The sequence below is a fragment of the Erinaceus europaeus genome, chromosome 16 (assembly GCF_950295315.1).
Source record: "Erinaceus europaeus chromosome 16, mEriEur2.1, whole genome shotgun sequence".
NCBI lineage: Eukaryota > Metazoa > Chordata > Mammalia > Eulipotyphla > Erinaceidae > Erinaceus > Erinaceus europaeus.
The window spans coordinates 42,947,840-42,971,534 of NC_080177.1; the positions used below are offsets into that span (position 1 = coordinate 42,947,840).

At 37.9% G+C, this 23,695-nt stretch overlaps 1 protein-coding gene across 3 annotated transcripts in view; it reads right to left on the bottom strand.

Moving 5' to 3' along the window:
• The window catches only part of PTGDR (prostaglandin D2 receptor), a 96,303-nt gene that overhangs the window by 12,438 nt on the left and 60,170 nt on the right, over nucleotides 1-23,695 (bottom strand). The window contains exons 1-3 of one of the 3 annotated variants that reach the window (XM_007532052.3): nucleotides 18,216-20,026; nucleotides 7,006-7,220; nucleotides 3,755-6,172 (exon numbers count right to left, since the gene is read on the bottom strand). In XM_007532052.3, coding sequence (XP_007532114.2) covers nucleotides 6,145-6,172; nucleotides 7,006-7,220; nucleotides 18,216-19,052 — 1,080 coding nt within the window. In that variant the 5' untranslated portion in view covers nucleotides 19,053-20,026 and the 3' untranslated portion in view covers nucleotides 3,755-6,144. Of the gene's footprint in view, nucleotides 1-3,754; nucleotides 6,173-7,005; nucleotides 7,221-18,215; nucleotides 20,034-23,695 lie in introns of those variants that run through there. The other 2 variants (XM_060174964.1, XM_060174965.1) reach the window with 2 other exon arrangements.

Genomic DNA, 23,695 nt, shown 5'->3' on the forward strand with positions numbered 1-23,695 from the left:
GTTCCTGCTGTCTTAGCGTTTAAGAAGGCAATGGAGAGATATTGCTATAACCAAATTATATGGCAATTGGGTTAATTTTGAAAATACCATTGTTAGGATTTGCTGTATCATATAAGACCTCACCATAATTTATGTCCTTTTATTCTATTTACATATAGCTGTATTTTATAAAGTAATGCCACCAGTTGCTTCTGTTCTCCCTGGTCTAAGCTTTTAGGAGATTTAATATTTCAAAGAACAAGTCATTATTAGAAATGTATTAACAATTTTATCCCACTGTTAAAATTCAATCTGATTTTCAATTTGAAGTCTTAAGTGAATAGATTGAAGGAATATATACTCAGAGCTATGATCTATGCACCAAAAAGTCTGAGACATTCAATCTATTTTTCCCCTCTCATATTAATTAAATGTTGATTTCTGAGACTATAAGTTAAAAGGAATGTATATTAACAATATCCTACCACCAAGGGTCATTGTACCTCCTGCCTCCCATTCCAATGAAATAGTTTCTATTTAGACCTAGATATCTTCCTCACATAGTTCCTATTACATGTCTCTCAATAACTACAAAGATAACCTTGTCAGACAAAGTAAGGACTACAAAAGCTGAATAAAGGCAAGAGGCTGGCATATTTTAATGATGACTCTTGAGTCACTACCAAGCCACCCCATCACCTGGGGCCCTAGTCAGGGAGCCCTGGGATTTCCACATAAACATAATGGGCCTAGACCTCTAACTTATCACTTTTGCCACTGTCACTGGCCATCTTCATCAGGAACAACATAATAGACCCCTTTGTGGGACCCTATAGGATCTTGCCCTCAATGTGAATCAAAAAATGGTAGGAACTGGTTCATTCTCCAAAGGAAGGTTGGATAACATACTCTACCTACCACCCTAAAAAGATGGGTTCTGAAATTAGTGCAGCCTGGAATTCCTAGGCATGACCACAGAATGCGATCTTAGACCTACAGGGACGTACAGGTTACATAGGCTCCTGTGTTGAATATAGGTCCCAGATCAAATCAAGGGGATTTACAGTTAACAATATTTATACACTTTCCTCATATTTGGGAGCTACTCTCTTCCCTGATCCAGATTTCTAGTCCTTTTTTAAACCATGACACCATCTCCCCAGACAATAACTTGGCTCCACCTGCATGCTAGATGTCAAGCTCAGGCAAAAACTAGTAAAGTCATGAGCCCCTTGGAATATACCTAAAATAGACCTATGAGCTCTTTCCAAAATGGAGACCTCAAATCTTCATCTGCAGTATTCCAGACTTTAGGTTCATATTTAGTCAACAATTTGTTCTGCATTTTATCTTAACTGTTCTTCAGCCACCAAGTTCCAGATGCTACCATGATGTCAACCTGATTTCCCTAGGCAGATGACCTCACTAATGTGTCCTCTAGCCCCCGCCTCCCCAGGCCTCTACCTGACTAGGGAAAGAGAGAGACAGAGTGGAAGTATGGATCAACCTGCCAACACCGATGTTCAGAGAGGAAGCAATTATAGAAGCCAGACCTTCCACCTTCTGCACCCCATAATGATCCTGGGTCCATACTCCCAGAGGGATAAAGAATAGAGAAGCTCTCAAGGTAAGGGATTTGATATGGAGTTTTGGTGGTGGGAATTGTACCCCTCTTATTCTATGGTCTTGTCAATATTTCCATTTTATAAAAAAGAATAAAGTTAGGTTTTTACCCCTTTTTTTGTAGACAGGGCTGACTCCTATTTCCCAAGTTTTTGAAGGATACCTAGTTGGACTAGAAGGTGTGAAGAGAGGTTGCCTCTTCTAATTTCAACTTTTGTGCTGGTATAATTTTTCCCTCTTTCTTTCTTTCTTTCTTTCTTTCTTTCTTTCTTTTTTTAAAGAGAGAGGACATATATACTTCTCTATTTATGCTGAGAGTTTTCCATTTGTCTTTTTAGCTCAAAAAAGGGGTATATTAGATAGGTCCCAGAAAACATTTGGTCTGGCCCTGCCAAGGCCACCATGACTTCTTTTTCATAACAACACTAAGTGCTAACTTTTAAGTTGATACTTTTGTATGGTCCCTGAATGATGTTATAAACATCCAAATTATCCTTGGCAGAGAAAAGGTTCCCCACCCCTGCTCAATCTACTCTTCACCTGCATTGCGTGCTTCAGGGACTCTATCACCTTGTTCCTTACTCTTGGTGTTACAGTTTTATTTGTCCACTAGGAAAAGCAGTTAGGACAGGAGAGAGTAGGAGAGAACTTCCAGAAATATAGTCCCCTCAGCCTCTACCTCTGTTTTGACCACTGTTATCACTTAACTCCTCCTGGATGGTATCTCCTATAGCTTTCATTTGGTTTCTGGTGCTTCTAAGAGATTATTAAAATAATATTGTACTATTTATTTGTGAATGAGAGGAAAGGAGGAGGAGGAAGAAGAGGAGAAAGGAGAGGAGGAGGAAGAGGAGGAGAATTTAAATGCCCACATTATCCTTTAATAATATATCATTAATTGTTGTTATAGTAACTATTTATTAATTAGTAGATATAATTATAGATATACACAATTCAAGAAAGTTTACTTACAATAGAAGCATCACAAAAATTATGGAAAAAATTTTCTGAAGTGAAAATTAATTCATCAAACATAGCATTGGTTCTATGTGTGAATTAGACTGTAACTTTTGTGAATTGCTATGATAATTTTCATTTCCAAACATGTATTCCAGGTGGCTAAAGTTTTTTTTTTTTTAAATTATCACCAGGGTTATTGGTGGGGCTCAATGCCTGCATGATGAATCCACTATTTCCAGTGATCTCCCCTCTCCTCTCTCCTCTCCACCGTTTCCCCCTTCTCCTCCCTTTCCTTTCCTTCCCTTCTCTTTTCTCTTTCCTTCTCTCTCTCTCTCTCTCCTACTTCTTTCTTTTTGGATAGAGACAGAGAAAAATTAAGAGGGAATGGGAGAAAGATAAAGACTTCACCAATCTTGAAGGTTCCTCCACCCAAAACATTTTTTAATTAAAATAAATCACTACTAATGCTATTCTGTGATTGAAGATGTTATAAATGTGAATTCAGAGAGAAACTTCAATGAGGTCAAGTGTTTAATGAAGGTAGAAGATAAGCATCAAATATTCAAGTTAATACATTCACACATGAATTACACATTTGCAGAGAAGATTGACTATCTGAATGATTCAAGCAGAAGGTCTTCCCAAATTCAGAAAGCCATTAGTTTTGGGTAAGTGAAATAAATAAACCTCTATTTAAGAAGCTAATTATCCTCTGCTGTCTTTCAAAAGCATCACATTTTAAAATCTAAGTTTTTTTTCTTTGTTCAAACATAGCTGATTTATATATGTGAAAACAATTCTTCTACAAAATGCAAAAAACATGAGCATGCAGGGTTGCCAAAAGTATTAAATGAATTACAAGTTGATTGTAGCAATATGGGTCCAATTTGCTCTCCCTGCTGTTCAGGGCTTGCAGTTTTTGCCAACATGGCAGTTGAAGTTATGACTGTTTTTCGGAGCTTGCTTTGATCTAATTTAAGATGCCATGGATTCAAACAGCTTTGAGATTCAGGTTTTTGGTAGCTTTCTACAGCTTCTAAACAAACTTGAGTCCATATCAGATTTTTGGAGATTCAAGTTCTCAATTTAGTACAAGAATTTTCAAGTTCTCTCTTGAGAATTATGACTAGAGGCTGCAATGAAACACCCAGGAAATGATTCAACTCAGAACAGACTGCTTTGATCCATCCTATTTCTATACACCTATAAGGCTGACATTTTTCAGGGAAATAATCCATCAGTCTTTCTCTATTTTTCTCTCTTTCTCTTTTCATCGGAGGCAAAGAATAAACTCTAAGTTTTCTTGCATCCAATGTGATTCTTTTAACATTCCAGGCTAAATTTTGTATTGTTTATTTAACTTGAATATGAGACAGTAAACTTAGACAGGTATATAGGCTGTGATTTTTTAATAAATATTTACATATGTAGTGGCCTGGGAGATGTAGTAGATAAAGCATTCGACTCTCCAACATGAGGTCCTGAGTTAGATCTTTGACATTACATGTGCCAGAGTGATTCTCTGGTTCATTCTTTCTTTCATTAATAATTAAATAAAGCTTAAAAAGAATTATCTACACACATAAATGATTTATCTAAGTTATTCTTAAATAGCCATTAATAAGTATCACATGGAATTAAAATTTTATTTATTTATTATTGGATAGAGACAGAGAGAAATTGAGAGAGGAGAGGGGAGATAGAGAGGGAGACAGAAAGATGCCTGAAGTTCAATTTAACACTCATGAAGCTCTCCCCTTGCAGGTGGGGACCAGCGGCTTGAACCGGGGTCCTTGTGCACTTTAGTGTGTGCACTTAACCAGGTGTGCCACAGTCTGGACCCCACTATGTGGAATTTTACTTTCATTTTTTTCTAGATACATATTGGTGCACACAGAATAACAGGATTTAGTCATTTAATACAGTATAAGGAACATAATTACATGAGGAAATAAAGCTCTAGAAATCTACTTGTTTTTAAATAAATAGGTTAAATTATTATTTTAATTAATTAATTAATTAGATAAACAGAGAGAAACTGGGAAGGGAGGGAGAGACAGAGAAAGAGAGAGACAGAGATACCTGCAGCCTTTCTTCACCACTTGTGAAGCTTTCCCCCTGCAGATGGGACCAGAGGCTTGAACTCAGGTCTTTGCCCACTGTAATGTGTGCACTTAACCAGGTACTCCACCATCTGCCCCCATTGGTTAAATTCTTATATTTTGGACCCTCAGAATGAATCATCTTTTACCCACTAGTGATATTATGATATTAGATCATTAAAAAAGCATTGTTATTAATTACTATGGATTTTTTTGTGTCATTAAGATGGGGTGGAGGATTGTGATTTATATCTTTTTGAGAAAAGACTTATGTGAGAAATCAGCCTTCCAGATTCAAAGCAAATTCAGAATTATATGTTTAATAATTATTCATGGATGTAATTACTGTTATTTAGAATAACTTAAAAAGAAAACTAGGATACTTAGTCACAGGATATATTTATTTACCAGTCCAGAGTTAAATTTTGTTTGTTTTTGGGGGGGCGTCAGACAGTAGTGCAAAGCACAAGGACTGGCATAAGGATCCCAGTTCAAGCCCCTGGCTCCCCTCTTGCAGGGGGGTTGCCTCACAAGTGGTGAAGCAGGTCTGGAGGTAACTATAAGTCTTCCACTTCTCTCTTGACCTCTCTCTATCCTATCCAACAAGGGCAACAAAATGGGGAAAATAGCTTCCTGTAGCAGTGCAGCAATAACCCTGGAGGCAAAAAAATTGTTTGTTTTTGAAAAATTAGTAGATAACCAAACCGTTTATTATTATTTTAAGATAATAGTTAAATTTGTATAGACTGTGTAAGAATGTCTTGATGCCACCATTGGTTTGGGATAACTCTGAATGATTGTTTAGTTTGATAGGGACTTGTAGGAAAAAATTTTCCATAAGCAACTCAATGAAACTTTGTATGAAACCGAACACCCCTTTTTACTGTTTTAATAAGTTATCTTATAATAAAAATCATTGCAAAATTAAGATGAATTTACTATTTTGAAGATGATGTTCTAAGGGTGAGAACTGAAGAAAATCCCCTAATATCAGGCACTATGTTTAACATTTTAAACTTTAATTTACAAGGCAGTTACACTTTAAAATCATGCCAAATAAAACATAACATTTCTACTTTTATCTCATCTAGTAGTATTGTATACAATAATTAAGAAATGCTATTTGAGTGATTCATCAAATACTGCTCCATTTTGCTTTATAGTTTATTTTTGTAGAATTTTAGATGAGTTTACAAAGCAAATAAGCTATAATGAAACAGCATAAATTCACTGAAATATTTTGATTACATACCAAATATTTAGATTTAGAAATATATTAAGATCTGACTCATTGTGACATGATTTCCTATATGGTATGAGTCAGATTATATTTCCTATATAAAAACATTAACAAAGGAGATTTGATATGATGGTCATCTTACAAAGTATATATTAGTCATGGCTTCCACATCAGCATAAAAATAGTTCCAGTGTATCTAAAGAATTGACTAGATTCTTCAGTTTTAATCTTAATATTTGGCTACAGATATAGCCATAAATGTCCTTCCCTGGAAATAGAATGAAGAATATTAATGAGAATTAATGTTCTTAAGAATATTTCTACTATTTCCTGTTGAGAAGAAAATTCCTAACATATTTTATTACTATCAGCACATGGATAATATAAAATAAATAACTTGACACTTAGACACATAGTTTCTGGAGGACTAGCTAAAAAGCTGGCATTAACCAACACAGAACATTCTTCTAAGTATAATACTGTAGTGATGAGAGTACTCCCACTTATACAAACATTACAGTACATAATGCCTAAGATATTCAACCTCATCTTTCAGATGAAGAGACTGTTAAGCAATCGAAGGACCTCAACTTTTTGGGTCCACATATAGACCCCCTAGAGCATGCATATGAAGTTTAATCTGATGTGACTGTATACTGTATGCTTACACATACAGTAATAACACAGAAGATTTAGATAGAAAACATAGTAACTATTCAGGACTTTAAACAAATTGCAAAACCACATGCTTTCTCACTCAACAGGAAAGCTTAAATCAAAAGCAACTAAATCTTTTTTTTTTTTTTAAAGCAACTAAATCTTAAATGTATTCAGTTAATTGTTCCTATAAGGACCATATAGCATGATCACCAAAAGTAGGTTTTATGAGTTATTCTGACATTTTCCATGAAGAGCCTTATTAGCACATCTGTCACTGAAACCATTGGTGAAATGTTTGTTTACTCTCTTCTATTAGGATAACTTCATTTTGTTTATAAACTGGCTTTTTCATTTCTCCAAGGAATTACTTCAAAAAGATCTTCCAGATACTGGTCAACTAAGCACTTTTTAGCTATTGTCTACAAAATTTAGTCTGCCTACTGGCATTTGACTGTTATAGAAGAGGAAGTTTGTGCTGCATCTTGTGTTCTTAATGAAACCCGACAACAGATGATTAAACGTATTAGTCTTAGTACAGGAGGCCTAAGGATGGCAAAGACCCAGGGGTCAATTATTGAGTTCACTGATAAAAACCGAAGTACTAGGAGGTCCCACTCTTTTTCTTTGGAAAAGGATTCATTCATATATGCGAATATCTGTAAGAAGCAAAAGGAAATAATGTTAGTTGTACATTGAATTGTTGGACAGATTTAGACTTATGTCTTGAGATTTAACATTAAATATGTTTTGTGTAAGATAATGGTGAAAAGAAGAAAAAATGATTTTTATTATAAAAGAAAGTCATAATATGATGAGTGGAAGCATGTTTCCTGTGAATTATAATTAATAGGAACACCATTTTTAGCCACTAGAATTATTTTAATAATCTCAATAGCAAGAGTGATGATATTAATGTTGCTGATTTATTAATAACCTAATATATTTGTCATGAATTGTGCTGGATGCTAAACTCCCTGTATTCTTAATTTTTATAGAAACTCTGAAACATGAGTATTACCTATTTGTACCTAAATTTCTTTTAAAAATCTATTTATTTTATGGCAGAGAGGTAAAGCATAGCACTGCTCATCTCTGGCATATGAGGGGATGATCAAATCCTGTACTCTACCACTAAGCAACTCCCTGGCCAGTACCTCAGTTTCTACATCCATAAGATGCACAGTAACAACAGGGATAACATAGTGTTGTTAAGAGAATGATAGGAAGTAATACATGTAAGCTGCTTGGCTTAGTGCTCACTTAATATGTTCCCTGCAATGTTAGTTGTTAACTGTCTCCATTTTATCACAGAGGTACAGAAAAGTTGGGTGACTTGTACAGGTTCCTGGAGCTGATTAGTGACCAATTGAGAATACAAATTCCAATTCCCTTGATAACAATATAGTGTCTATGGTACTAAGTGTAGCTCACATATTAGAGCATATTTAGAACAATGTCATAAATATTGAGAAGCTTATATGTATTTACAGTTTGATCAATGTTTTCAAACAGGTATAGTAACTCTTTATCAGATACCTTAGATAATTAGGGAGCAACACAACTCTTTTGCTTGATTGAAAGGAACAGGACATAGAATTCACACTGGATGAAGAAAAAACACTTTCATATATCTTCTACAAAGGAGGCAAAGTAAATTACACTTAGTCATTTAGAGTCAGTTCATTATAATGTTTCAGAGGTTTTTCTCACCAGTGGTGGTATGTGAGTTACAGAGCTATTCTTCTTTCCTCTACCTCCTTCCCCCTGGGACTTACTCTGAAGGCATCTGATAACTAGGTATACAAACCAAAATTAAAGGGAGGGAGAAGAAAGCCATCTTCAGTTGCTTATTTTAAGACAATAGCAAGAATGTTTGGCACCCATAGGTGTTTATGCCAGAGAATCTTGGCATAAAGAATGGAGAAAAGACTTGGCAGGTGGATAAGGAAAAAGAATAATTGATGGCAGATTTCCCCAATTATAGAAAGAAGGGTAAAACTAGGTGGGAAAATGCTATGAAGAAGTATCTTTAGGTCATTTAAACTATTTTGCATAAGAACTATACAGTAATTATATGGTACAGTTGAGCAATTTCAGAGTTTGGAAATCAGGATGATATTATTCATAAATATGGTTAAAATATATTAATTACATACAGATAGACTTGCTGTTTAGATAAAGTCTACAGCTGAGTTTATGACTTAGTTTCACCATAGAAATGATAAAACTGAACTAGTCAGTCAAAATGAACAGTGTGGCAAGGACTCAGCATTCTAGTGGCACAACTTTACACATGAAGATGAGTCATGTTTTCACTGGAGAAAAAATTCACTCCACAGTTTCTGATCTTCTTAGAGTATGACAGGACAATGAGAAGTGAAATGGATGAAGCAATTCTGTACTATTTGTTTCCTTTCTTTTTAAATCTACAATGTGGGTCATTTTTAGAACTGCCTTTTAGGAAGCGATTGATATTTTGTAGAAGATGATTTCTCTACTTATACATGGAAAATAGGTAGTCTTCAGTGAAAACTAAAATTCTTGATGTAAGTTGTGTCTTTTCCTTTCCCATTTATTTGTTTTGGTTCTTTTCATTTGCTTAGAGATCATCCTTTTTAGTCTCACAGATCATGAGTTTCTTCTTTTGCTGCTGTTGTGGTCAAATATACATGACATAAAATTTACCATTTAAACTCTTCTCCAATGTACCTTCACATTTTTGTGCAGCTGAATTGTTTATGTATTTTGTCTTCTGCCTATTGTGATGCTTTGATGTATTGTGATTTTTTTTTTTCAAAAATCTCTCTGGCTGGGGAAAAAAACCACTTCTCCCTGGATCAGTCAAGCCTTTTAGGCTATCTCTTAGAGATAAACTTCCATTAGCGATAAACCCATAGACAAGTTAACCAATGCAGAATAAACCTGGGAGCAATAAACCCATAGACAAGTTAACCAATGCAGAACTCATCTATTTGGTCCAGTACTCCAGGATTCAATATTCCTCTGCTTAATTATTACAGGATCCAGTACCAAGCATCTAGGGAGTATTTCTATAGCTTGAAGCCTCTTTGAATGATTCAGAATAGGCTATCCTAAACTGTTTAACCTGCTCCGCCTTGCCTTTCTTTCAGAAACTCCAACAAAAGCCACAGCCCAGGCTCTCTTTGATTCTGCTCTTTTTATTCCTTTCTTATCCATGCCAGTGCTAGTACCCCATGTGTCCCTTGAGCCTAACTTTAGGACCTCTGAGTATGATATACTTTGTTTTTCCCAGTCCTCTTGGTGCTCATATTTGTAATCATACCTCAGGACCATCACAACAAAGAGCATAAAACAGCTGTAATCACCACCATCCATATTCAGCCCTGCCATCACCCCAAACTGAAACTCAATACTCAACATGGAATATGACTGCATAGAAGAGGAAGTTTGTTCCCTGGACAGACGATCCCACCAATATGTCCTGGAGCTCTGATTCCCCAGAACCCCACCCCACTAGGGAAAGAGAGAGGCATAGAGGCAGGCTGGGAGTATGGATCGACCTGTCAATGCCCATGTTCAGTGTGGGAAGCATCCCACAATGACCTTGGGTCCATACTCCCAGAGGGTTAAAGAATAGGAAACTATCAAGGGAGGGGATGGGATACAGAGTACTGGTGGTGGGAATTGTGTGGAGTTGTACCCCTCTTATCCTATGGTTTTGTCAGCGTTTCATTTTCATAAATAAATAAATAAATAAAAAGAAAAAAAAGGAGAGAAAGTTTGTGTTGCATCTTGTGATCTTAATGAAACCCCACATTCCCTTCTCCCTTTTGTCTATTCTGGTTTTTGATCAAAGACTGCCACAGTGGTTATAGGTCAGTTGATAATATTTTAGGTATATTCTGCATTTAAGCTATAGAAACTGGTAAAATGTCTTTTTCTTTTTGCATGTATTACCAATATGTTTGCTGTGAGAAAATTATCAGAAATTCAAGAATATTTTCATTTCTTAAGACAGGATCTTTCTCTGTATAGGTTTTGTGAAAGATATAGGGCTCATAGTGATATCTAGAAAGTAGCCCAGATAAAAGCTAGCATCCTTTTAAATTTGTTTTCTATAGAGTCCTTTCATTCTTCATGGAAAGCTTCATCTTGGAACTGAACTATTGTGTGAACTGATTTTCGACATTTAATGCAATTGTTGAGTGGGTTTAGAACTTTAGAGAAAATGAAAACATTATCTGCCTGCTCACTGACATCACCTAAGGCACATTAAAAATGACATTTCTTTCCTTGGAGATTCTAATTTATCAAATATAGACTATCATATGAACCAAGATATTTATTTCTTTTGTTTACTTACTTGGGTTTTTATGGGAGGTATGTGGGTGATGGGAATCAAATACTGGACCTCATATATGCAAAGCCTATCTATACTCTACCACTGAGCTACATCTCTAGCATACCACCTGTTTCAGGGTTAAAAAAAAAGCCCCCCTTGCTTGTTGCATTTATTAAGTCACTGTAAACTGTTGTGAACTTTTTCTTTAAGACAGCATAAAGTACCTAATCAAATAGTTTCTACTTAGACCTCAAAACCCTCTATACCTACCTCCTATTTCACTTCCCTCAGTCATTTCAAAGCTAATCTTGTCAGACTAAGTAAGGACTACAAAAAATGAATAAGGGCAAGAGACCAGCATACTTTAATGATGGCTCTTTTGATTACTACCAGGCCACCCCATCACCCAGGGCCCTGGTCAGGGAATCCTGGGATTTCCTCACAGACATGATGGGCTTAGACCTCTAACAGATCCTTCTTTCCACTGTCAGTGGTCATCTCCATCAGGAACAACATAATGTACCCCTTTGGGCTCCTGTAGGAACTTTCCTCCTATGATGTAGGGACAGTCCCATTCTCTGAAGGGAGGTTGGGCCAATATACTCTACCACTCGAGGAAGAGGGGTCCTGAAATGAGTGCAGCCTAGAATGTTCCTAGCTATGACTACAGAATGCGACCTCATACCTACAGGGATGCAGAGGTTACACAGGCTCCTGCACTGAATATAGGCTTCAGATCAAATCTATGCTGTTTACAGTTAATGGTATTTATATACTTTTCACATATTTGGGAGTTACTCTCTTCCCTGATCCAACTTTCCAGTCCTGTTCCCAACTCTGACACCTTCTTCCCAGACAATACCTTTGATCTCACCTGCATGTTAACTGTTGGGTTCAGGCAAAATTAAAGTCATGCCCCCTTGGAATATACCTAAACTAGACCTACTTAGCTTTTTCCAAAATGGAGACCCCAAATCTCATCTGCTATATTCATGCCTTTAGGTTCATGATTATTAGACAATTTCTTCTGTTTTATACCTCAATTCTTTCAGCCACCATGTTCCAGATGCTACCATGATGCCAACCTGACTTCCCTGGGCAGATGACCTCACCAGTGTGTCCTGGAACCCTACCTATTCAGAGCCCTGCCCTACTAAGGAAAAAGAGAGACAGGCTGGGAATATGGATAGATCTGCCAACATGCATGATCAGTGGGGAAGCAATTACAGAAGCCAGACCTTCCACCTTCTGCACCCATAATGATCCTGGGTCCATACTTCTGGAGGGATAAAGAATAGGAAAGCTTTCAAGGGAGGGGATTGGGTGCAGAGTTCTGGTGGTGGTAATTGTATGGAACTGTACCCCTCTTATCCTATGGTCTTGTCAATATTTCCATTTTATAAATAATAAAAAAGTCCTCAGTAGAGGGGGGGGACAGGTGGTAGCACACCAGGTTTAATGCACATAGCACCAAGTGCAAGGACCCAAGCAAGGATCCTGGTTTGAGCCTCCAGTTCCCTACCTGTGGGGGGAAGGAGGGAGAAATCACCTCACAAGCGGTGAAGCAGATCTTCAGGTGTCTTTCTCCACTCTATCTTCCCCCCCTCTCTCAATTCCTCTCTTTCTTATTAAAAAAAAGTCCTAGGGTAGTGGTGGAACCACATGTGCATAAGGCCTCAGATGCACTAAAAGAAAAACAAGTTGTAGAGTTAATTTATTTCCTAGCATCTCTGCATAGGAAACCATTGGTTGAGTGCTCACATCAGCAGCACATATACCAATAACAGAAAACCATTGGTCATGAACCAATTCACACTTCACTTTTTAAAAAGATAGTATTTCTTCCTGACTATATTATATCACATTTTTCTTTTTTCCCAGAGCATTGCTCAGTTCTGGTCTGTTGTAATGCTGGGAATTGAATCTATTGAAACTGGGACCTTTGGTACATCAGGCATGAAAGCCTTTTTGCATAGTCATTATTCTAACTCCCCAACCCATCATATCTATTTTTATTTTTACCTGCCACATCATATTAGTTTAAATAATATGCAACATTGTTCAGATGATTGTGTAAATCAGTTCTGTTTATGAACTTGTGGAATTCAGGTCCTGGCCATTAATATGCACTCTTATTTTCCTTTGGAAATTGATGACACAGCTAATATTTACCAAATACCTATCTATGCTAGACTTTATACTAAGAAATTATAAATTATACTTTGATTAATTCTTACACAAGCCTACAAAGTATTACTATTTCTGTCTTAGTGATTAGGAATTCAGGATTTAGAAGCTCAGTTTCCTTGTTTGAAATCACACTCCAGGTCAGTTGGGGAGCTGTAAGTTATATTCAAGTGGTGGGACCCAGTGTTTACTTTTAGCTACTATATGATGTGGATATAAATGTAAATTTACCACATGAAATTTACCATAGACTTTGCAGAGGTAAATTATAGGTCTCAATTAGTATGTGTTTATTACCTTGTGAAAGTCATTTATGTATTGTGGTAATAGGATTTTCATAAATGTTCTTTAAGAACACTTTGTGGGGAGGAGTATATTTTCCAGGGAATATAATGTTTTAATCATGAGTAACTGTAATGGAGAGACCAGGAGCCTATTTGACTTCAAAAGCAGAGACTGGGACACGATGTGGCTCCAGCATTAAAGACTGGCCTGTGCCCAGTGTTGCAAGTGATCCCAGAGCTGGAAACAAAGCTCATGTGAAGGTTTAGATCTCTGGGCCTATATACTCCAAGTTGGTAACTCTTAATCCTTCACAAAAATGATGGACATTGGAAGCCATTTGCAAATACTTTGTAAATCAACAATCAAATTATTTTTAAATGATCCGTGTGTAGTCTATGAAGTGTATGGTCTAGAGGAAGTTTCAGTCTTCCCTAGAGGCATGTTCCTTCTCCTTGACTCTTTCTTTTACATGTGTCCCATCTTTAGAACAGAGACCAAGTTCAGTTTTTCTATTGGGGAGGGGGGAGGTAATTTATTCTTAAAATTGGCAGTACATTGTTCTACAAAATAAATCTTGATACACTTTAGTGGTAAAAGTTGAGGCACAATGGATCTAATTTCAAGATTTGGAAGAGGAGAGGTAGTTAGAAACTTCAAAATGGAGAATAAGAAAAGTCACAGAAGCTGAGCTGAGTGAATTGTAGATTAACTGGATCTTAAACCCTTAGCTGCAAAGAGACTAGTTGATTTCTTTCTTGAAACATTATGTTTCTGCATCAATCACACATAAATATAACTTATCTTTAGGGGAAGAGGAGTATAGTTCTTGTTAGTTTTTAAAGTAATATAATTATATTTTTAGTCACAGACACCATTTCCTAGTATCAAATGGCAAGGGAAAAGGTGTCGAATGAAAATGCTCAAGAGGAATTTTTCTTTTAAAAGTTAATGCACAATAAAACTATTTCAACACTCCAAACACATCACTGATGATGCATGAATGATCAAAGGGCTTCCAGTAGCTCATGGATACTAACTTAAAATAGCACTAGGCAAAGTTCACTGTGATCATGCATGGAGATTTCAGGATTTCTATTTCATCACTATTAGAATTGTGATATTATCTACAACAATAAAACAACAAGGGCAACAAAAGAGAGTAAATAAATATAAAAAAATTAAAACAATTAAATAAGAATTGTGATATTGTACATGCATGTAATTGGTCAATTCATATCCGTTTTGCAATTCCTATTCATGTTATATTTTACACATGGCACTGGGAATTAACAGGAAATCCAGTACTGTTTACCTGAGTTTGCTCTGTATTGCAAAGATTATATTTCCACTAATCAGATTTACCTAGAAATTATAGCCCTAAAGAATTTCTAAAGATGAAGGGGTTTTTAAAGTTAGTTAATGGCTCACTCTGGAAATTTTAGAACTGAATAAAATACAGAAGTTCTTTATCCTAATGGCATGTAGAAAACAGTTTAAAGTGACCAGGAGCTAATTGTTATTATTAGTAAAGTAGTGAGAATGTGGCTTGATGGGACTTGAAATCAAGACACAAACAGTTTCAGAGGAAAGAATGGAGGTCCGGTATGTTTCCTGTGCTCTGTTCCATTTCAGGAAGAAAGTAAGTTTATATTTATCTCTGTGAAATGATGACAACAGCTGATTAACATAAGGAGGAATTTATTAATTTATACAATATCCCCTTAGTGCATAAACAGTTTGGAGTATGTTGTTCATCCCTTGCATGATTTCATATTGAAAAGCCAAAAAATATCATTTCCTAAACACCATATGATTTTTTTTAATCACATGAGAAATGTTTTATGTGTACTAACAGAAGATTTGTGTGTGTGTGTGTGTGTGTGTGTATGTGTGTGAGTAACAGTCTATTTCTTATTTTAGACCAGCATTTACATTATCCAGTCTCCTTAAAGCTCCATCTTAGCTTTTTAGTTTAAAGGTCTATGAAGAAGAGAAAAGGGAACTGCACACTTGGTCCTAATTTAGGCTCCCTAATTTAGATACTGACAATTTATGACAAAAATAAAACAAGACATTTATAGATATAAATTTCCTTATTAAAAGAAGCCTTACTATTTTACATTTAAGGTTCAAATACCTGTTAGGGGTCTTCTGGGTTATTTATAGTTTATGAAATGTGTCAACTCCTGAGTCAAGACATCAGCTTAGCTTGTTTTTTTTTTTGTTATGCTCACACTTCCCTCCCTCGATTTTTGGTAATCTTTGCCATGCATATGTGTAGAAGCAAATCTAGGTACTATTTGCTAATATCAATGCCACGGAATGGCTTGTGAGACCTAGACCTCTCATAAACTTCATTTGCTCCATACCACACAGCCACAAACAAGCAATCTAAATAAAAGCATAGCCTGAAAGCAAATCTGCTTGCTCTCCCTTGCTATCCAGACTTCCACGTCTAAGCACTAGGGCTGCCCTGGCTTAACATTACATAAAAGGTGAAAGAATATATATGAAAATTAACACATGATAATAATGGAAGTTCTATGTTAAAAGGGAAATTCACTTGAAAATGGGAAAAGCTGTTAAAATTATCACCACTATTCTAAAAAATAGTTTATGCAGTGAGTCAGTAGAGATCAAAGGGAAACCTTTATTCTCCTGCTCTCCCCCTCTAGAAAGCTTAGGAAAAAGAATAACAGTCCTTTTCACAACTATATGATCACCTATGAATCTATTCCCAGGATTTCAAAGTGGGACTATTTTTACTTAAATACTCACAAATGATAGAGAAAACTCCAAGAGTCAACATTCTATTTCCCACTAGTATATGACAGGCATTCCTCAATTCAGGAGTGAATTGATCTAGTGGATTATGTAGTGGAGTTTGAAATGCTTTCAAATATATCTCAGATTAATGTTCATAGCATTTGTTTTCCACCCCCTAAAGCTGATTTAGTTACATAATTGAAAGATTCTATCAGTAAACAAAACAAATACATAAAAGCCATGTTAGTTTCCTCATTATAACATCCTATTGAACCAACTCCCTGGATCAAGAGGGAATGGGAAATGCAGTCTCACACAGTTCTACTTCCCTTTTATAAGGGTGTAATTGAGACCTACTCTACTCATTCCCTGCAAAGTATAAGTTACTGATCCAAACAAGCTTCTGCTCTGGTAGAGGCTGAGGTAGAAGTATGAGGACAGTGGGGAACAGAGAACATAGCTAAGAGATGGCATAATGATTGTGGTGTGGTATTATGTCTGGGCTTTCAGGTCCCTATGTCCCTTCCCAGCACACATCTATAAGCCTTCAGAGATACATCTATAAGCCTTCAGAGATAATAAAAAGCAGTTATAGAGGGAGTCGGGTGGTAGCGCAGAGGGTTAAGCACAGGTGGTGCAAAGCGCAAGGACCAGCCAAAGGATCACGGTTTGAGCCCCCAGCTCCCCACCTGCAGAGGAGTCGCTTTCTCCCCCCTCTCTGTCTTCTCCTCCTCTCTCCATTTTTCTCTGTTTTATCCAACAATGATGACATCAATAACAAAAATAATAATAACTACAACAATAAAAAACCAAGGGCAACAAAAGGGAGTAAATAAGTAAAATCTTAAAAAAAGACTTAAAAATTATTTTAAAAAGCAGTCATAGAAGTGAGAAGTAGGGAAAAGTTACTTCTTCAGCTTCTACAAGTCAGGTCTGCCAAAAAACCATCAGGTGGTAGTTACTGCTAAATGCTTACCCCCAACCTCCTCAAGGTCCGTCTTGCTCATCTTATTCCTGAGAAATTCCAGCAAAGAGATGTATTTAAAAATGAAGATCAAGTTTTACAAGTTGCAAAAGTTTATGTGGTGGTGGGAGTGAGTATGGAAGATGTTGCCAAAACTCTTTGTTCCCATTTTTCTGTAAGAGGCCAGCACATGATCAGACACATCCTGGACTCACTGTATTGCACCAATTCACAGCATCATGGGACTAATTCCTGAGATTGACCCAATTCAAGAAAGAACTCATCTCAGAACCTATATAGACATCTTTAAGTTCTGCAGGCTGTCTTTGGCCTATTGGGTGACAAGACTTAGACATGCTTAACTCTCTCATCCTTGAAATGAAACTCTGTGAAACTTTATGCTCATAAAATGAACATGCATAACTTAAAGGGTTGCAACATACATTTCTGATAGTGATATTAAGAAGATATTTTATGAGGGGGTACAAATGCTTCCTATAGAAGGCTTTCAAAAGCTTGGGAAGGAATTCTTCCTGGAGGTCATTTTTTCCCTCCAATTACCATTGCCAAAAGTGTTACATTCTTCATATGTAAACTGGACAACTTATAAAATAGGTGTTGAACTTCTAGGAGAAACAATAGATGCTGATATTCTCTTCTTAACAGGGACCATTCTCTTCTGGGACCACTCTTACTGCCAGTTGGAATGCTGGTGGGTTGGGTACCACATTTTGCCCAGGGAGAAACAAAATACAAAGCAAGGAGAGCTAGCCTCAGTGGAGTGGAGGCTATGAGGTTGTATTATTTACAATCATCTAAAGATAGAAGTAACTGCCTCCTCTTTGGGTACTAAGCCAAGCTGAGGTGGGTGGATGCAAGGACTCTGTACAGGGACTTTTAAATCTAGGATGTGGGGGAAGGTGGGGACTGGGCTAGTTAAAAGGAGGGCCAAGCCTTCTTTTGTAGTGTGTGTGTGTGTGTGTGTGTGTGTGTGTGTGTGTGTGTATTATTTACAAATTTAGTATAAGTTTCACAAGTTGCAAAAATTTATGTGGTAGTGGAAAGAGCTGGGAGAGTGTGAGCAGGCTGCACAGAGCTGAGCTGTGGAAATGAAAACTGACTTACTGTGAAAGGCAAGGAGCAGATAGCGAATGTGATGGTCATAACAGCCAGAAGAATGAGGTGGTCTGTCTCCTCTGCCATAGACAATCTCCCCCCTTTTCTGCGGGTCCCAGGGCCACACCGGCTGCTGCCCAAGGAGGGTCCGCTGCGGGTCCTTCTGCTCCGGTGGTGCATGCGAATAAGGTTGAAGATGACACTGAAGTTGCAGAGGAGCACCGCAGTGATAAGAATCAGCAGCAGGGAAGCATAAAGCTTCAGATACCCTGTCGGACTCGGTCGGATGAAGCACCAAGTCCCAGGACAGTACTGGTCGTACTCCCCATACCCCAGTAGCGGCAAGGAGCAAAAAACCAGGGAGACAGCATAGATGGAGGGGAGCACGGCCAGGCCGGCGCGGCATGTAACGCGGCTCTGGTAGAAGTAGGGGTGCCCGATGGACAGGTAGCGCTCCACGGCCATCGCAAAGAGCATGAGCATGGTGGCCAGACTGAAGAAGGTCATGGCGAAGGCGAAATAGGTGCACACGCCATGGTGCACGGGCTCCAGAGCCAGCAAGGTCTTGTTGCGAGCATAAGAAACCAGCACCACCGGGCTGATGAGGCAGGTTCCGAGCAGGTCAGTGAACACGAGCTCCGTCACCAGCACGTGGAACAAGGAGATGGAGCTCCCACGCCGGCTGCTGTTTCGGGAATCTCCGCGCCAGCGCCGTGCTAGCAGTGCCAGCGCAATGAGGTTCCCCAGTACCCCGGCGGAGAACATCACAGAGCTGATAGCTGGACTTTCACCCGCCTTGAGCCAAAGGTGGGTGCAGTTCTGATCGCTGCCAGTAGATTTACTCATGGTAGGGTGCCCGGAGGAGAGATGCTCCCTGTTCGCCAGTCCTTACCTGGGAAGTGGAAGGTCTCAGAGAGACAAGCAGTAAGACCCAGACAGAAAAGGGGAGGGATCGAAACCCGTAGTCCCCTTCCGGCTCTCCACAGAGAGGGCTCGAAGTTGTCTCTCGGAGGAGCCTCCGCCTGCAGCATCCGGGCAGTTCCAGAGGCTGTTCAGTGGACATGTGTCCACCTCTGCCAGGCGCGCGAGCCAAGGAAACCCCCACTAGCCAGCGGCTGGCTCAGCTGCCCAGCCATGAGCTGTGTCCCGCAAGCTGCCCGGGAGGTGGAACCATCATACCCAGCTGGGCGCCAGCCCAATGCGGTGCTGGGCTGCTGCGCGCGGGCTTCCCCTTCTGGGAGCTGCCAGAGGCTGGTAGAAGAGGCTTTCAGCACTTCGCTCCTGTGGGATCCCGTGCTTCTCGGGTAGGAGGTCCAGTTAGTCCAAGTAGAAGGCTAGGAGGGAGTGAGGATCTGCGCAGAAGCCAGAGCAGCGTCAGGACAAAAATCAGTAAGAAAGCAAATTGACTTACTGAACAGTAGAGAAGTTGGGAGGACCGGAACCCCGTGATGTGTGAATAAAGAAGGGAACAAGACAGCAAAGACATGAAGTAAGATTTTTTTTTTTAACATTCTCAGGAAGATAGTCTAAGAGTAAGATTTTTTTTTTTTTAACATTCTCAGGAAGATAGTCTAAGAGGGCGGGCCCCAAACTGTGAGGAAGTGAAAGACAAGCATGCTCATCCAAGGAACCAAACCAAAGGCACACTGAGCTATCTATTGCACTGACACTTTGATTCTGTTGTCAACAGATAACTACTTATTGAAGCAATCACTTAAAGAAAAAAAAAAGTACCTTGTTATCGTATAGATTCCTGGTTTTGAACACAGTTTGGCACCACTTCACTTTGTTCGCTATTCATACTCAGCCTTGAAAGGAAATGTTCAGCGATTCTTATTAATTTTTCATCATCAGTTCAGCCCCGCCCATCCATAAAGACCTATTTCTGGTTAAATTGACTTTAAAGGATCAATTGCAGAGACTGGAATTTACATCATTGTAAAGACGTGCAAAAGGGTTGATGTGTAAAAGAAAATATTTCAATGTGATAAACAACACTGATAACTAACTATATTCAATAAAGGATGCGATATTCATTTGACAAAGAAAAACGGGAAAACTGAAGGACCTACATAGAGAACTGGCCAGAAAGAACAGGAAGTCATTTTGTGGGTTGTGGGTTGGCTAGTGAAGAGCACACTGTCACACAACTTCTTTGCTCTTCATGAATATTTTAGTTCGTGTGATAATTCCAGTCTGGGGACAGAAATAGGGATTGGGTTTCCAACAGTGGTTTCTAGAAGTCACAAGTGGCTTCTTAGAACTCAAGCTCTTAAAAAAAAAAAATAACTCAGGCTCTTATTGTCCTCCCTTTCTGTCACTGCTTGCAGGTTGGCTTTCTGTATAGATGTTCTTCCCTATATACTTGTCAGTTGTTATCTGTAACAGGAATTCAACCAGAGATACAGCACCATTGTGAGTGATGTAAAAATTGAGAGGCCTATTTTTTAGGCATTAAGTTTGCACTATTCAATATGGTAACCACTAGCTGCATGTAACTATTTAAGTTTAAATGAATTAAGAAATAAATTCAGTTGTATTAGGTATATTTCAAATGCTGGTAACCACATATGACAAATAATATGACAGTTCACATTTGAAATACTTCCATCATTATAGAACTTTCATTGAACAGGTCAACACAGGCTATTATCAGTTAGAATGGCAGTCAGGATAGGAAAGTGGATATAGATGACAGCAAGAATACATAAAAGCTCTGTACATTTTTTTGTCCCATTATTGTTAAAACTGAGAGAGATTTTCTATGATAAAGAAGCAAAAAACTGGGAGTCAGGCTGTAGAGCAGCAGGCTAAGCGCACATGGCGCGAAACTCAAGGACTGGCCCTTGCTCCCCACCTGCAGGGGGGTCGCTTCACAAGTGGTGAAGCAGGTCTGCAGGTGTCTGTCTTTCTCCATTTCTCTCTGTCCTATCTGGCAACAACATCAATAACAACAATAATAATAACCACAACAATGATTAAAAACAAAAAGGAAAATAAATAAATAAATAAAACATTTGAAAAAAAAAAGAAGCAAAAAACTACATTGGCTGGAGGCTTGCAGTTTGGTTAATGTGACAATCCCTTCCATGGAAGATGCTCTGTTGGTTTTTTATTTTAATTTTCACACCCCCCCTTTAAAAAAATTACCACAAGGTTATCTCTGGGACTTGGTGCCTGCACAAGGAAACCACTTCTCCTGATAGCCATTTTTCCTTTTCCTACACCTGTATTTTATTTGAAAGAACAGAGGAATTGAGAGGGGTAGGGGGAAACAGAGAAAAAGAGAGAAGCCTGCAACTCTGCTTCATTGCTTGTGAAGCTTCCCCTCTGCAATGGGAGCCTGCCTCCTTGAGAATGATATTGTGTGTGCTTAACTGGGTGTACCACTGCCTGTTGGTTTTGATTGGACCAAGACAGACCTTTGTCATAGGATACAGAGGATACAGATGACGAACTGAACAGAATTGGTTAGTGTAGAAACCTTTTGACCAGGTCATTCATTTTCTTGTTACCGTATAAACCCTCCCACACTATTGATATTTCTTCATCATTTTCTGTACATATGACACATGATTATGTATGCCCACTGTATGCTGATCAACTGCATATGCCACCTTTCCCCCTAATAAACATGTACTTTTTCCTGTAAACTAATTATATATAGACTGCTATGCCACCCTAACAGTCCTCAGCATATAACCAGGCCTTGAATTCCTCTTCTTGAAGTTTGCTAGCTTCCTCACTGAGAAACTGTTTCCTGATGCAAACAAAGCCCTTCTTTTCTATTTAACTTCTACTGTAATTTTTGAAAGGACAAATTGGAATTCATGAACCACTTAGATCCTCAAAGATACACTGGGTCTGTATGGTCTATCTCTGACTACAGTTTATATATAATATATAATGCAGTGGACATTACAGGAAAAGTTGGCTCCTGCATATGTACTTGGTGTAGAACTTGAAGAATCCACTGGAAAAGTACTAAAAATAATTATTTAAAATTAATTTTATTGATTTAACATTGGTTGACAATATAAACTTTTAGGAGTCTACACATATGCCTATATGTTTGTAAATTTTACTGCATTCATCCCCAATCAACTCTATTATTTCTTTTATAAATTTATATTAGCGATTTAACAGTGGTTTACACAATTATAATATTTTCTAATCCATATATATGTGTAATTCAACACACTCACCACTGAAGTCCTGTGCTCCCTCTACCTTCTGGTTATCACTATAGTTGTAACATCTAAGAGCTGAGTTATTGTTATTTTGCAAATTCATTTCCTTTAGGTATCCATATTTTACATTTCAGTTAAATCACTTAGTAGTTGTATTTTTTTCCTCTTTAGTTACTTAACATAACCACCTCCAGTTCTTGTCCCAAGGGATACAATTTTATCTTTTTAATTGCAGACTAGCATTCCATTGAATATACATATCCCACAACTTCTTCATCCATCCAGTTATTTGTTGATGGGCATATAGGTTGATTGCATATTTTACCTGCTATAAATAGTGTATATATGAACATAGGGTGAATATATTCTTTGAATTTAGTACATCAAGGTCTTTTGAATATATGCCTAGGAGTGGTATTGCTGGATCATAAGATATTTCCACTTCCATACTGTTTTATAGAGGGACTGCACAAGTTCTCACCAATAGTTGATGTATAGGATTTCCTCCCCCTCAATCTTTGACAATAATTGTCACTTCTTTTTTGTTGATGTAGCCTATTATCTCAAGTATGAGGTGATATCTCACTATGGTTTTAGTAAGCATTTCTGTTTCTTTTATTTGTTATTAAGAGTTTGTTACAAGATTGTAAAATTACAATTTATAGTTCCATACCCACCATCAAAGTTCTGTATCCCCACTCTCCCACCTCTCCAAAATATCCACCATAGTTCTCACTAGTTTTACAGTTTTCTTGCTTCTGTTTTGTTTGTTTATTTTTTGGCAAGTTCATGTAAATCAGATATCTAGATTCCACACGAGTAAAACATTTGGTAGTTGTCATTCATCCCTTTACTTATTTCACTAAGTATAATCACCTGCATTTCCATCCATTTTTGTCCCAAAGGACACAATATCATCTTTTCTGTTTCATAGTATTCTATGGAATATATATATATGGAGTATATGACCTCTTTGACTAGTCATCTGATGATGGACATCTAGGCTGCTTCACTCTTTCGGCTATTATCCCTAATTAGTATGCATTTCTCTAATGGTAAAATATGTGGAACATTTTTTTAAAATTTTTAAATTTTTTTTCCTCCTCCAGGGTTATTGCTGGGCTCGGTGCCTGCGCCATGAATCCACCGCTCCTGGAGGCCTTTTTTTTTTTTCCCCCTTTTGTTGCCCTTGTTGTAGCTTCGTTGTGGTTATTATTATTGCCCTTGTTGATGCAATTCGTTGTTGGATACGACAGAGAGAAATGGAGAGAGGAGGGGAAGACAGAAAAAGGGAGAGAG